Source organism: Xenopus laevis, chromosome 1S (assembly GCF_017654675.1).
Source record: "Xenopus laevis strain J_2021 chromosome 1S, Xenopus_laevis_v10.1, whole genome shotgun sequence".
Classification (NCBI taxonomy): Eukaryota; Metazoa; Chordata; class Amphibia; order Anura; family Pipidae; genus Xenopus; species Xenopus laevis.
Window position 1 is genome coordinate 199,647,372 of NC_054372.1, and position 15,225 is coordinate 199,662,596.

Here is a 15,225-nt window from a genome sequence, read left to right on the forward strand (position 1 = left end):
TGACCAGCAAGTAGTCAAGGAAGTTGTCAGGAGAAAGAAAGAGGCTGATGTTCTTCTGCTTAGGAAAGATGTGAGAAAGGTTTCTAATTTTATTCCTAAGCAGAAGAACATCCGCCTCTAATTCTGAGACCCCCACACCCACTGGTTTCCCTCTAAAAAAGAATCTATTTAATTTTTTTGGGTGGGGTTCTGTGCCTAAAAGGAATGAAATCCGTATTATTTTTCTTTGTTACCTAAAAATACCAATAGCAAGTGATGTGGCTTTTCTGTGCCCCTGTTACTCCTGTACAGCAGTTCTACACGTGTGTATAAGGGGGACACAGAGAATACAGGGCCCCACAAACAGCATTTGGAGGCAAGAAGCATGAGGATTAGCATTTATAGTTCAGCAAGACAGTCGTTGTAGGACAAAATAGCGACTTTATGGAAGACAAGTGTTTGGATCTGTTCAGAGAACCAATAAGAGAAGCTGTGACGCAAGATGATTTATGACTCCCTGGGGAGAATGCTAATGGGGGGCTACTTGCCCAGTTGCTATGGTGGTCAAAGTTGACCATTTAAGTCTCAACTTAAAGGTCCAGTCTTTGGCCAAAGCCCCTTTTGAAGGTTAAATCTTTGATCAGGAACCCCTTTATCTCATGGAATGAGTGGCAGCCTTTGCCTGGCATCCCATAACCTCTATAAGTGAGGTACAATGGGTAAAAATGGTGTATATCTACTGTATGTTCCCATAGTAACGGAATGTTCCTCCAGCTAAGCTTTTCTGTTATTCAGTAAGAAAGGAAATATCTAAGGGCCGTTACCTGAGCATTTCTGCACTCAGGGGCCACGTCCATCTGTTTCCTGCAATTTTCCTGCCGCCGCCTACAACTCCCTGCTATGCCGCTCCGGATATTGTGGCCTCACTTAGCAGCACCGTCCCCAGACAAACGGAGAATTACTGAAATAGAGCAACTTCCCAGGCTGCACTGCCTCTGATTGTGTTAAAGGAAAAGTTAACCTTCCTGACACACTCCAGGGTTTTCTAAGAATGGGGCCCGGTGACTAAAGGGGATTTAGGGCAACAGATCCATTTCAACTTCAGGCAGGTCAGTGAAAAGGGCCTAAGTGAGCCCGACTAAGTGGTCCCTGCCTGGAACACATTCACTATTCACTTCAATGGGAAACACCTGCAGGGACCACTGACCCTCTTGTATCACAAGCCTTATTGGTTCTCTGAACTGATCTGAAAGCACCTGACTTAGCTGCCCCGCCCCCTCGTGAAGTCACAGACTAAAATAAAGTCAGCCTGGGGGGGTTTTAGAGAACTGATAGGGTCAAGGCAGGAAAAAGCAAAATGGCGTTTGCCGGCTTAGAGCCACGAAAAAAAATGTTATTTATTCTGGGAAGAGGATATAATATTGGGGTTCTACCAGTGGAGTAATTATATGTTACTGGGCCCCACAGCAAATTAGTTTTAGGGCCCCCAACATATCCGGAGATTGTTTTAACCAATAAATGTTGAAACTGTTCATTATTTTGGCCTCATGGGACCCCTTTACCTCCTGGGTCCCCCCTGCAGTCACAGGGTCGGCTTCCTCTATAGTCATATATAATAATAATAATAATAATAATAAAGGCAGTATTATATAGGGGAGAGAATCGCTGGTATCTCTGCAGTGAGAAAGTAAAGAGGGCTATAAATATATTGTGTTGCTAATAATACACAGTCTGATTGTTTGGAGTAAAGGGAGGGACTTTCCTACAGGAACAGATGGGGGCACCCAAGGAACAATGGACTCCCCCCCCCTGCGTGCTATTTATTTATTTTACAAAGACGCTAAATATTCATCTTGTTTTTCTATTGATGAGGTTAGTGTCCCTTTAAGAGTGAGCAGGTTGTACCCCCATAGCAGGTCTGACTCCCCCTCCCGTTCCATAGTGGGGGGGGGGATTAGTGATACACAGCCCATAGGTTGGTTCCAGGGGGGGGCGTGTATAGTTAGTGGGAAGCCCCTCATTATTATTCTCCTCTCAGAGTCAGGGAGTCACTGCAGCTCCTCTCACTACAATAGGGGCCCCCCTGCTAAACTTTCCCTTCCAGCCCCTGTGTCCCACTTTCCCCTCCGGCTGCAGCAGTTACACCCCCCCCCCTCCTTCCTCAGGATTTGCAGAAAAAAACTTTATATTTCCCCTATTCTTACTTATTACTTGTTTTTGAATTTTGAGGAATTTTATAGAATTTCAGATTCTACGTCCCACCCCCTGAATGTGAGTCCCAGATACTGACAACATGGACCTGGGCAAGTTCTGTCTTGGCGGCTTGTGCTTCTACTTTCTGCTGGAGGGTGAGTTTCTCTCTGTAAATAAACATTATAAATATATAAAATATATTATTATTCTATTATTATATTCTATTATTATTCTATTACATATTCTTTTATTATTCAATTGCATATTCTATTATTATTCTATTATTATTCTATTACATATTCTATTATTATTATATTATTATATTATATTATTATTCTATTACATATTCTTTTATTATTCAATTGCATATTCTATTATTATTATATTATTATATTATATTATTATTCTATTACATATTCTTTTATTATTCAATTGCATATTCTATTATTATTCTATTATTCTATTATTATTCTATTACATATTCTATTTTATTCTATTACATATTCTATTATTATTCTATTATTCTATTATTATTTATTACATATTCTATTATTATTCTATTATTATTCTATTATTATTCTATTATTATTCTTTTATTCTATTCTATTATTATTCTATTACATATTCTATTTTTATTCTATTACATATTCTATTATTATTCTATTATTCTATTATTATTTTATTACATATTCTATTATTATTCTATTATTCTATTATTATTCTATCACATATTCTATTATTAATCTATTATTCTATTATTATTCTATTATTCTATTCTATTATTATTCTATTACATATTCTATTATTATTCTATTACATATTCTATTTTTATTCTATTATTATATTCTATTGTTATTCTATTATTATATTCTATTAATATTCTATTGCATATTCTATTATTTTTCTATTACATATTCTATTATTTTTCTATTACATTTTCTATTATTATTCTATTACATTTTGCATTATTATTCTATTATATTCTATGGGACAACTAGTGACTTCTTGTTCTAAGAGAAGATAATGGGTAGCACCTTGCACTGTTTGAGATATAGAAACAAGTTAGTGGTGTGCAGGGTCACAGAGAATATAGATAAATAGGAGAGAAAAAGTATGACCCATTGGTTGCACCTTCCCACAGACTAAATCTGAGACTCCCACATCAAATAAAACTTAACTTTTACTTGTTAGCACTTAAAATGAAATAGAAATAGACCGAAAAACAAATATTGGATTAAAAGAATGATTAGGAGGAAAGAGCTGGTCTGACTTGTGGTCGTCACAATATTTGTATACTTGAATATTTATTGTTGGTGTAAATAACAGCACATTTGTGATTGCTACTAGTGCTGCTAGTGATATCCTACCAGCGATCACTTAATCGGTGTATTAAGAGTTACTTTCAATCAGCGGTGAAAGCCTAGCTAATTCGGTCTTGTGGATTGAGACTCTGACTGAGCACAGATTTATTATACACCAACAATAAATATTATTATATTATTATATATACTAATATTGTTCAACACGCCGTCTGCCCCCACCTGGTCGTACAATTGATGTAACAGTGACTAGTTTAACTGTAACAATCAACCCAGCAATTAATGAGGATTTACCGTTTATAAGCTGACGACCACAAGTCAGACCAGCTCTTTCCTCCTAATCATTCTTTTAATCTAATATTTGTTTTTCGGTCTATTTCTACTTCTTGTTCTAATTCAGCCACTGAGACCAAGAGGAGCTGCTTTATATCATTGTCACCTGCAGTACCACTCCCTGCCTCTTTCACTCGGGGCGCATAGAATGGCTGCACCAAATCTAAAGGGTGGAAATGATATAATTATATATATTTTATATAATTATATAATTATATACAGCTTCACCCAGTTTATTGGGGTGAAGCTGTATGTGCTGCAGTTATCCCTAGCAACCCTAGCAGTTAACGAGTTATATATTGGCCATTTCCCATTCAATTCAGATTGGTTAGGGGGATAGCAATATTATAACCATGGTGTAGTTCTGCAACATGCTGGAGGACTGCAAGGTGATCTGTGATCCTGCAGCTGCTGTTAGAGACATTCTGTGATTCTGCTTGTTTTAACTTGTCTGGGACGCTGCTGCTCAACCAGAATCTTTAGGGATAAATATCTTCTTTTATTGTGGTTTTATAACCGAATAGAAACTCTGCCCAGAGAGCAAGGGCACAAATAAACACTCACCCCAAATCTCCCCCTAACTGGTCTTCAGACTGGGCCCCCTTAGCTCATAACAAGGTTACAGATATATAGAAACATTGGGGTGTCACCCTGCTATAGTTCCAGGGGTACCCAGGGCACAAATAAGCACTCACCCCAAATCTCCCCCTAACTGACCTTCAGACTGGGCCCCCTTAGCTCATAACAAGGTTACAGATATATAGAAACATTGGGGTGTCACCCTGCTATAGTTCCAGGGGTACCCAGGGTACAAATAAGCACTCACCCCAAATCTCCCCCTAACTGGCCTTCAGACTGGGCCCCCTTAGCTCATAACAAGGTTACAGATATATAGAAACATTGGGGTAACAGTCACCCTGCTATAGTTCCAGGGGTACCCAGGGTACAAATAAGCACTCACCCCAAATCTCCCCCTAACTGACCTTCAGACTGGACCCCCTTAGCTCATAACAAGGTTACAGATATATAGAAACATTGGGGTGTCACCCTGCTATAGTTCCAGGGGTACCCAGGGCACAAATAAGCACTCACCCCAAATCTCCCCCTAACTGACCTTCAGACTGGGCCCCCTTAGCTCATAACAAGGTTACAGATATATAGAAACATTGGGGTGTCACCCTGCTATAGTTCCAGGGGTACCCAGGGTACAAATAAGCACTCACCCCAAATCTCCCCCTAACTGGCCTTCAGACTGGGCCCCCTTAGCTCATAACAAGGTTACAGATATATAGAAACATTGGGGTAACAGTCACCCTGCTATAGTTCCAGGGGTACCCAGGGTACAAATAAGCACTCACCCCAAATCTCCCCCTAACTGACCTTCAGACTGGACCCCCTTAGCTCATAACAAGGTTACAGATATATAGAAACATTGGGGTGTCACCCTGCTATAGTTCCAGGGGTACCCAGGGTACAAATAAACACTCAGCCCAAATCTCCCCCTAACTGACCTTCAGACTGGGCCCCCTTAGCTCATAACAAGGTTACAGATGTATAGAAACATTGGGGTAACAGTCACCCTGCTGTAGTTCCAGGGGTACCCAGGGTACAAATAAACATTCACCCCAAATCTCCCACTAACTGACCTTCAGACTGGGCCCCCTTAGTTCATAACAAGGTTACAGATATATAGAAACATTGGGGTGTCACCCTGCTATAGTTCCAGGGGTACCCAGGGCACAAATAATCACTCACCCCAAATCTCCCCCTAACTGACCTTCAGACTTGGCCCCCTTAGCTCATAACAAGGTTACAGATATATAGAAACATTGGGGTAACAGTCACCCTGCTATAGTTCCAGGGGTACCCAGGGTACAAATAAGCACTCACCCCAAATCTCCCCCTAACTGACCTTCAGACTTGGCCCCCTTAGCTCATAACAAGGTTACAGATATATAGAAACATTGGGGTGTCACCCTGCTATAGTTCCAGGGGTACCCAGAGCACAAATAAGCACTCACCCCAAATCTCCCCCTAACTGGCCTTCAGGCTGGGCCCCCTTAGCTCATAACATGGTTACAAATATATAGAAACATTGGGGTGTCACCCTGCTATAGTTCCAGGGGTACCCAGGACACAAATAAGCACTCACCCCAAATCTCCCCCTAACTGACCTTCAGACTGGGCCCCCTTAGCTCATAACAAGGTTACAGATATATAGAAACATTGGGGTGTCACCCTGCTATAGTTCCAGGGGTACCCAGGACACAAATAAACACTCACCCCAAATCTCCCCCTAACTGACCTTCAGACTGGGCCCCCTTAGCTCATAACAAGGTTACAGATATATAGAAACATTGGGGTGTCACCCTGCTATAGTTCCAGGGGTACCCAGGACACAAATAAGCACTCACCCCAAATCTCCCCCTAACTGACCTTCAGGCTGGGCCCCCTTATCTCATAACAAGGTTACAGATATATAGAAACATTGAGGTACCAGTCACCCTGCTATAGTTCCAGGGGTACCCAGGGTACAAATAAACACTCACCCCAAATCTCCCCCTAACTGACCTTCAGACTGGGCCCCCTTAGCTCATAACAAGGTTTCAGATATATAGAAACATTGGGGTACCAGTCACCCTGCTATGTGATGGGGGGGATAGACAGACATTATTAGGAGCTATTTATTCAGGCAGTAGAACCCCCATAACGTCCCTATGATTGTATTTGGGAAGCTGCTGCTGATGTATCTGGCCCTGTACAAACTCTTTGTAGTTTCCTTGTGTTTATTTTCCACAAAAATCGTTTCTCTGTCAGTTTCCTATTGTAGAAGTTCAGACAATGCATTTCCTTTCCTGTCTGGTGATTGGCTGTAACTGCCTGTGGGTCTGCACTGTTGCTTATTCTAATTCTGAAACTTGAGTTTAACCTCTTACTTGCTCTCTACAGGGGTAGGCACCAATGAGATGAAAGAGTCGGACAGAGAGAGACCCTTGTGCATGAAATTCCATTGTCTCCATCAGCTTGCGCTTTATTTCTTTGTTGGGCCATTGTATCAGTCACTATAATATTCCTGCTGGATTGTGTTTGGTGCAATGGGGTAGTTTCCCTGCTTTATATGAATGTTGCCTGTTACCCCCTGTCTGAACTGTTACACCTGTGCTGCTCTCAGCCCACCTCCCTTAGCCACATTGTCCATTATAGACTTCAGTCTGTGCTATTAGCGGGTCCATGAGTAGTTCCTTAATAGTTTTATGTCCAGTTCTGATCACCTTCTTTCCATTCCTATAGTTACAGAGGCCCAGGGCTTCATGATAAAGAATGTCCAGCTGGAGAAATGCATTCACGTGAATCAGGACAGCGGAGGAGTTTCTGTAGCAAAGTGCAAGCTTCACTCACTACACCAACAATGGTTTTGGGACCCTGAGAAAAACTTCATATTAAACGTGAAAAGTAACCAGTGTCTAACTGTCGTGGAGATGCAAGAGTTCTCCTCCCTAAAGATGGGGCCTTGCGAAAGCAAAGAGCTACAAGCCTGGACCTGTGATAAAATAGGCCACTTGATTCTCCAACCCCATGGACTCTATCTAACTGCAAAGTCCAAGAAGGTATTTGTATCCAAGGGGAAGGATAAATTCAGCATATGGAAGACGCCATTGGATGCTCCAGTCTGCAAGGGTTTTGTCAAACTTTCTGAGCCCACTGAACCAAGCAAGACTCAAAAAATTGACACTATCACACAACTTGCACACAAATGTAAGGAAAAACTGCATGGTCTGTTCTTCTTATGCCTTCTCTCCACCCATATTTCCATGTAACGTGGGATAGACACAATCAATGTTCTAGAGCATTGACTAGTCTTGGTCTTTAAAAGCAATCAAAAGTTTCGATGACCCTGGTCTTGTTTCAGTCTTGTGTACTGCTACAGATGGTTATGTTGTGGACTCAGACCCACTGATTTGTTCCCCAGACAAGTCAAATTTTCAAGTTTGACAGCTTGTCAAACTTTTCAGTTGTCTTGAAGTTGACTTGCCATTCTGACATAAATTTCTGTCTTGACTCATACGTGACTTCAGAAACCAAAGGAAAGGACGGCACTCTGGTAAAAAAAGACAGGTTTATTGCAGTGTCCTACAGATGTCCATTGCCTTACGTGTTTAGGGAGTCAATCCCATGACTCATACATGACCTCCTCCCATCTCAGCCATTATTTGGACTTGAAGTTGACTTGCCATTGTGCCATCATCATCAATATTGACTTGGTACATTACCACCTCCAGTCATGGTCTTAAAGTGGACTTTAAGTTGACTTCCATTATGCCATCATCAATATTAGTCTTCACATGTTTCCATCTCCAGTCATGGCCTTAAAGTGTACTTGCCATTGTGCCCACATTTTTATTAGTTTCAATCTTGGCTTATACTTGGCTTCCTCCAATCTCCACCTTAAGTTGGACTTGAAGTTGTAACTGCTGTAACCAGCTTCCTGTTGAGTATGAATATGTGTTACCCTCCAGCTGTGAATGATATACTACTGAATGCAAAAGGCTGAAGTTGCAGTATTTTCACATTTTTGTAATACATATATTAACATTTTTGTAATACATATTATTATTTTTTGTTCTTCCAAGTTAATGATGACAGCACCGGAGCAGAAGTAAGAAGGTTCCCTTCCAGCCCTGACCTAATCCAGACCAGTTACACCACTCGGTTTCTTGGGGATACTATCACATTGAATTCTACAGACACTGGCAAGTTCTCTCCAAGACACAATGGTAGGTCATCTCCCAAAGCAACGTATGTCAAGAGATCCTTCCACCATGTCAGACTTGTGGATCATCTATTTTAGAGAGCAACTTCCAGTATGCTTGGCTAGCCAATGCTGAGATGTTACATTAAACAATGATAGATTTGCTTAGAAACCAAATGTCTGTAAATTGTCTATCACCTCATAATATTGAAGAGCCTCTTGTGATGTAATTGGCACAAAAAAAGTGCACCAGGCTTCTGCATTCACCTGACAAATGCTACTTGCTCTATTTCAGATAGACCAGCATTTCTAACATGTGAACCTTGGCTCAAACTATATTACCCAGCCTACCTCAACAGCCGAGATGCCTCCATGATTGTTCTTTTATCTTTCAGATGAAGTTGGGCAGCAGTTTATCAGTGCCAAAGAAAACTTGGTGGAAACTCAGTATCAGTACAGACAGGGAAGTAAGTGCCTCAAAGTCTCATTCAGATCCACTCAATGTTCTCAAAAGAAAACATGAAGCCCACTGAGGCTGACTGGGGCCCACACGCAAAGCAACCCAAAATCTGTACCTGACCTAGATTGGTGTCAGTATTTCTGTATAGTCCCAAAGGAAAAAAAGGTTATGGGAGATCCGAGCAGAGGTTCAGTGCAAAATGCTTCCATGCTTTGTGCCCTGATGCCCATGTAAAACTATTACTAAATGTAGCCGCTTCTTATCATCTTTACCTACAGTATATATCTGCTCCAGATGAGACCTATTACTATCAATCTGTAATACTTGGGCACAAGTGGTTCTCGGAATATTAGCCAGAATTTATTTATTTAAAACAATCCACATTCTTAGAGTAATCAGTACAAACAAAGAGCAGGACTATGAACAGCAGAGCATACCCTTCCATCAAGCACATCAGAGATTCATATGCCGTATGAGGTAAGGGTGCAGCACCCAGAGTAGGGAGCAGGTCTGCATGGATGTCCTGCCATCCCAGTCCAACGCTGGATCAATGTTCAATAGCTCCAGCAACACCTAGTTGCCACCTTCCTGGTAGTTCTGACAGGTGGAACTTTTTTAATAATTGTACAAACTCCAGATTAACAATTTCCTTCTGCCAAAAATGAGGATACAATGTAACAATGAGACAGTTATAGTGAACGTGCTGCCCAGAGAAAGCCCAACCCTAACAGTCAGTCTCCTCCCCTTGCAGATAACAGCTGGAAGGCGGCCATGCTGGTCCTGAGCCCGCTGACCTTCATCCTGGGGATGATTATTCTGGCAATGAATGTCCGTATGAACAAGTAAGTCAGGCTTGGGATATAGGGGTGCATGGACAGTTCAGTCGAATGAGATTTAAGCCCATCTCAAGGCCTTTTGTGATATCACAGCAAGTAGGAATGCAACTTGTGAGATTTTTAGGGGGGCAACGCAAAATGTATTTGTCTCCTTCAGAGTAATGTGTGCCTCTCTGAGTGTCTTTCCTTACGGCAAAAAGTTAACTTTAGGTGTAGTTGATCTTTAAATACAAATGAATAACAAGATTTGGCTTTCCCATTGCAGGAAGAGGAAACTCCAGTCTTCTATGTCTCATCAACCCAAACCCATCCATAAATTGGGTTCTGCTCACGAGCAGCGCCCCCTCACAGAGTCAGGAGATACAACAGGGTGCTCAGGACAGGGTCCCCACTCTCCAACCATGAAACACGGGGAGATCCTGATTGAATGGAAGGATGGTACCATCACCCCACTGTTTGACCAGCAAGCAAACTGATTGGATGCTCCTCAGGAGCAAAAGCTAACTTCGCCCATTCCTCGCTTGTGCAGCATTATTAATCGCAGCTTCCAACAAACACAGAATATTAGGAGCCTTAGTGAGTTTTAATTGATAGCATCTTCTAGGAGATTGTGGTGGTCTTGGCAGACCCTAGAAATAATCACATTATTATACGAATGATTGGAAGCATTTGGCCCAATAGGCTTCTGTTTTATCTGATAGCAGACTGACACTACTCTAGCCATGTGGCTGCTCCCACAGAATATCAGCGGTTATGCCCCATTCTGCAGCCGGGGAACTGAGGCACTACACATGTACTGGGATTAGATGGAAAACTCTGCTCTAGAATTCTTCACTTGTTTGTCTACTGAGTCCTTTTTCCCAAACATCTAAAATTAATGAGTGGGATCCAAAGCTACTGAGGCCAACGACACAGCACCAAGAATAAAATGAATGGAGAACGTTATCCAAGAAATAAAAAGAAATAGAATCCTCAGAACAAATTCATTTGCCCTTCTGCAGTATGTTTTTTTCTATTTTTCAAGATATTAGCAGTTCTAAATGATAAAGTGCCACTTGCTGGCTGTTTTGGCAATTTTGCTGCGTGTTATAGTGATGGAGGCAGTGGGAACCCGCAGCTACAGGTACCAGGGTCGCACTGGGCTGGTGGGACACTGGGAAAATACCCAGTGCCCACTCTACACCTGTAAATTGTGGCAAATCCCCTCATTGCAGCAGCAAAGAAGAAATAAAAGTTGAAAATGAGTGGAGGGGTAGGTGACAGGGTTCACAACTGGGGCGAGGGCCCCCTGAGGTGACAGGCAGATGGGTCCTGGACACCCCAGTTTGGCACACCTGCCCTCTGGACAGAATTAGAACTAGTCAAAACTAGTGATCCCTATTACATTAGAAGTTTCAAAAAACTGCTTGAAAATAGAAAACAAACAGCAAAATGCTCACAAGAGCAATCAGAGAAATTGGATGTTAATTTGTTTTGAGGATTCCTACAAAAGGGAAACTAAACCAATTTTTTAAATTTTTTTCCTTTGTGGTTGTCAGACATTAAATTGCACAATGATATTCCTGTTGCAGAGCTCCTTTAATTGCCATAAATGTGTTACTGGTCCTGGGCCATTGTTCTGTCTCGTATTCTTATCATTTCCAGCCTCAGTATGACAGGGGGTGCTGATCATTAGATGATTGGTTTGGGGGCTGGTGGGCACAGATGAGGGGGCTGCATATCCCCGATATTTGCTCCCATTCTCATGGAACCTACTTTTGGGGCCCAGGTCAAATCCCCAACCCTGAAACTGAGGGGGGCAATGGGGGCAGATGCTGATGGATTCGATGTTGGTTGTAGGAGAAGCAGCTAATGAAAGAGTCACAGCCCAAGGACGTGTGCTTTATGATTTACACAATGTCTCAGAGGGAAGTGGCTGAAATGATTAAAACTGGTTTTGCCAACAAATACCACATACTTGCCCATCTCCCGAGAGACATGTTTCGAGGTGAGAAAGTGCACTGATATCAACTCATGGCTGAGAGAAATTTTGGCTTGGAAGCCAGCTGCTCCCTGAAGAGTCTACAAGAGCAATAGGATGTATCAGATATGGAAGATATGTCACAAGGCAGTGCAAGTAAGAGACAGTAAGAAATGCCAAAGGGTGTCCAATTTTACCCTACTGATTGTCCTACTGTCTCCATCTTGCCTTACTCTATTTATCTTTTCCTACTGTCCCCATCTTGCTCTACTCTGTCTGTATGGCCCTTCTGTTATCTTCCTCTGTTACTATCACCATCTTCTCTTCCTGTCATTATCTTGCCTTACTCTTACAATCTTGTTCTGTCTCCATCTTGGCCTACTGTCTCCATCTTGCTCCATTGTTTCCATCTTGCCCTACTATCTTCACCTTGGCCTACTGTCTCCATCTTACCCTACTGTCTCCATCTTGACCAACTGTCTCCATTTTGCCTTACTGTCTCAATCTTGCCCAACTGTCTCCATCTCTTCCTGCTGTCTCCATCTTTCCCTACTGTCTCCATCTAGTCCTACTGTCTCTATTTAGTCCTACTAGCTCCATCTTGCACTACTATTTCCATCTTGCTCTACTGTTTGCATCTTGCCATACTGTCTGCATCTTGCCCTACTGTCTACATATTTCCTACTGTCTCCATCTTTCCTACTGTCTTCATATTGCCCTACTGTCTTCACCTTCTTAATCTATTTGGCCCGCTGTGACCATCTTCTTCTACTGTCTCTGTACGGCCCTACTGTCATCTTCCTCCACTACTTTCCGCCATTATCTTGCCCTACTACAACAATCTTGTCCTACTGTCCCCATCTTGCCCTACTGTCTCCATCTTGTCCTACTGTCTCCATCTTGCCCTGCTGTCTCCATCTTCTCCTACTGTCTCCATCTTGCCCTACTGCCATCTTTCTCCTTTACTATCACCATGTCCCTTCCATTATCTTTCCATACCATAACTACTCTCTCACCGCTCCTCTTACATATTATTCGGGGGGGCCACACTAGATAAAGGGTTGAATATTATGTTCAGATACCATGTACTTGATTCTTTCATCAGCGGTAAACTCAGAGCCTTTGCAGCATGTGGGTTAGTGCTTATTCCGGTGCTGTACAGGGCCAAGTAAATACATAACGCTACATAAATACACATAAGTGCTAGCTCACGGTGAATAAATTGTGTTGCTCTTGCTGTACAAGGTGGTGCCACTAGGGGGAGTATGAACCCATATACATAACAGAACTGCCTCCTGCTCAGTTGGGCCATATGTACTTATTAATAGGAACCTTATTGCACTGTATCAGTGGCATAACTATAGAGGAAGCAGGAGCTATGGGGGAGCCCAGGAGGGTTGGGGTCTGCTTCCTCTATAGAAATCCCACCTTCTCAACAGTTCTCCTACCTGAGAGCTGGAGGGGAGCGGTTACACAGGGGATGCAACGGGCAGGATGTACATACAAATTTACCCATTTATGCTGCTGGCACTCCTTGACCTATTTACATCATGAGCAGCAGTTAAAGAGCAGGAATGAGGTATAAGTATGTAGCTTTGTACTACAGGGAGGAGGGGAGATGGACAGCAGGAGGATGGGCACTGAGGCAGCAATGGGGGCTCTTCCCATTGCAGCCCCGGTGGGCCAATAAGACCTCAGTCTGATGCTAAGAGTAGGAAGATGAGATTGGGGTGGATCTGAGGCAGCCAAGGGTAAATTTGTAATACTGGCCCCAGCCTTGGCTGGTATTTTACTGGGCAGATGACAACCCACATTGTAAAGTTCAGAAAATCAGCACAATTTGCCAGTTATCATACACACAACAAAGTGTAGTCCCGAGTGTAATTCACCTGTTTTTGAGGTTTACACAATGCAAAGAGATACTGAGAGCCGGGTCAATTGCAGGTATAAAGTACAGGGCCCCTTGTGTCATCATGTTCATTGGAACACTGGCTTGGGCAATAGGTGATTGGATAATATGTGATTGGGTAATAGGTGATTGGGTAACATATGGTGAATCTATGATGGAAGGAGAATTGGAGATTGGATTGGGGTCCTCCTAAGATTGTAAAAAAAAGAATGGTTGTGGGTGCACACCTGAGGCCAATTTCAAAAAGTCTAATTCCCTGTCTCAATGATTCAAGTAAAAATGCTAGTGCATATAGTTTTGAAACAGGGTTTTTTAGTTACAAAGTTATGATCATAAAATTGATAAGCCACCATACCACGTCAAGATAAACCCCATACGGTGGTCCCTAACTTATTTATCTTTAATCATAGTAAAATAGGTATCTTACCTCTCTTCTTAATAGCATTTGTCCTCCTAAGATTGTCCCTGATTAATTTGTGGGGATTATACTGGTGCTTCCTGTACAGTCTGTGGCTCTGACAGTCTGTGGCTCTGTGTGTATATGTGCATGCCTTTAAAAACATCTGCACATTCTTTTAAATGAGTGTAACCCTTTCCTTACCCCACTTCTTGTAGAATCGGATCACAAGATTTTAAACGGCAATTAACCCTTCGCAATCCAGGGCCCTGAGTTCTCTTTGCGCATGAAAGATACTGAGAACTGGGATTTACAGCACAGTGGCTCCACCTAGTGAGACTGAGGATCACATTTTCTGGGAATTCCACTAGGACAATAAAACACACAGTTGCAGTAAAATTAATGTAACCTGATATAAAAGTGAATGCGATAATACAATTAACTCTGCCCTGGGGAACCTGTGTGGACTATCAACCCTTGGCACAGTCTCTCATTGTCACAGTCCCACACTCAACTCCAGATGGATAAATGCACATTAACACAGATCAGTTCAATTCCCCAAAAGCTCTTATGTCCCCAGGTAACGTTTCCTGCCCCAAGGAACCTTTCCCTTTGGATTTGGTAGCCGCTCCCACGTGGCAGGTACATGAGCAAGACTTGTCCTCACACCAGCATTTGGCTACATCAGGGTTGCCAGGTCTAATTTTCAAAACCAGCCAAATTCGGCTGCACAACCAGCCCCAAACTAGCCAAGAGGCACTTCACAAGTAGCCCAAAAATAGCACAATTTGTGCAGTGAAAAACTCTTAAAAAAATAAATAAATTTAAATGAAAATGTTTTTTTCTCAAATTTAAGTAAAATGGGACATATTTGCCCGTCGCCAGGGGGTATAGGGGTCCAATAAGGCCTGATTCATATACAATTTCAATAAATATTGGTAAAACAGCTCAACCTTTAGACATTGTGGTGGCCAGCAGATTTTTACTCCAAAATTGTCTGAAATTGAGGAAAATCATCGGAAAAAGTGAGAATATGGTAACTCTCGACTTTTACACAAGTCAGTCCCAGTGCATGCTGGGTATTGTAAT

The 15,225-nt window shown here is 42.2% G+C and overlaps 1 protein-coding gene across 1 annotated transcript; it reads left to right on the forward strand.

Annotated features, from left to right (window-relative positions):
- The first annotated feature begins 2,007 nt into the window (after positions 1 to 2,007).
- On the forward strand, positions 2,008 to 11,479 carry LOC108705545. Its single transcript, XM_018242443.2, has 6 exons — positions 2,008 to 2,327; positions 7,116 to 7,580; positions 8,456 to 8,599; positions 8,970 to 9,041; positions 9,786 to 9,876; positions 10,136 to 11,479. The coding sequence occupies exons 1-6, from the start codon at positions 2,273 to 2,275 to the stop codon at positions 10,344 to 10,346; spliced, it is 1,038 nt and encodes a 345-aa protein (XP_018097932.2). The 5' UTR covers positions 2,008 to 2,272; the 3' UTR covers positions 10,347 to 11,479.
- The last annotated feature ends 3,746 nt before the right edge of the window (positions 11,480 to 15,225 follow it).

What these genes read in the sequence shown, in the direction of transcription:
- LOC108705545 (XM_018242443.2), top strand. Translation starts at nt 2,273, where the DNA reads ATGGACCTGGGCAAGTTCTGTCTTGGCGGCTTGTGCTTCTACTTTCTG. An exon ending in GTTCTCTCCAAGACACAATG is followed by an intron (nt 8,600 to 8,969) that starts GTAGGTCATCTC and finishes TTTATCTTTCAG; the next exon opens with ATGAAGTTGGGCAGCAGTTT. An exon ending in ATGAATGTCCGTATGAACAA is followed by an intron (nt 9,877 to 10,135) that starts GTAAGTCAGGCT and finishes TTCCCATTGCAG; the next exon opens with GAAGAGGAAACTCCAGTCTT.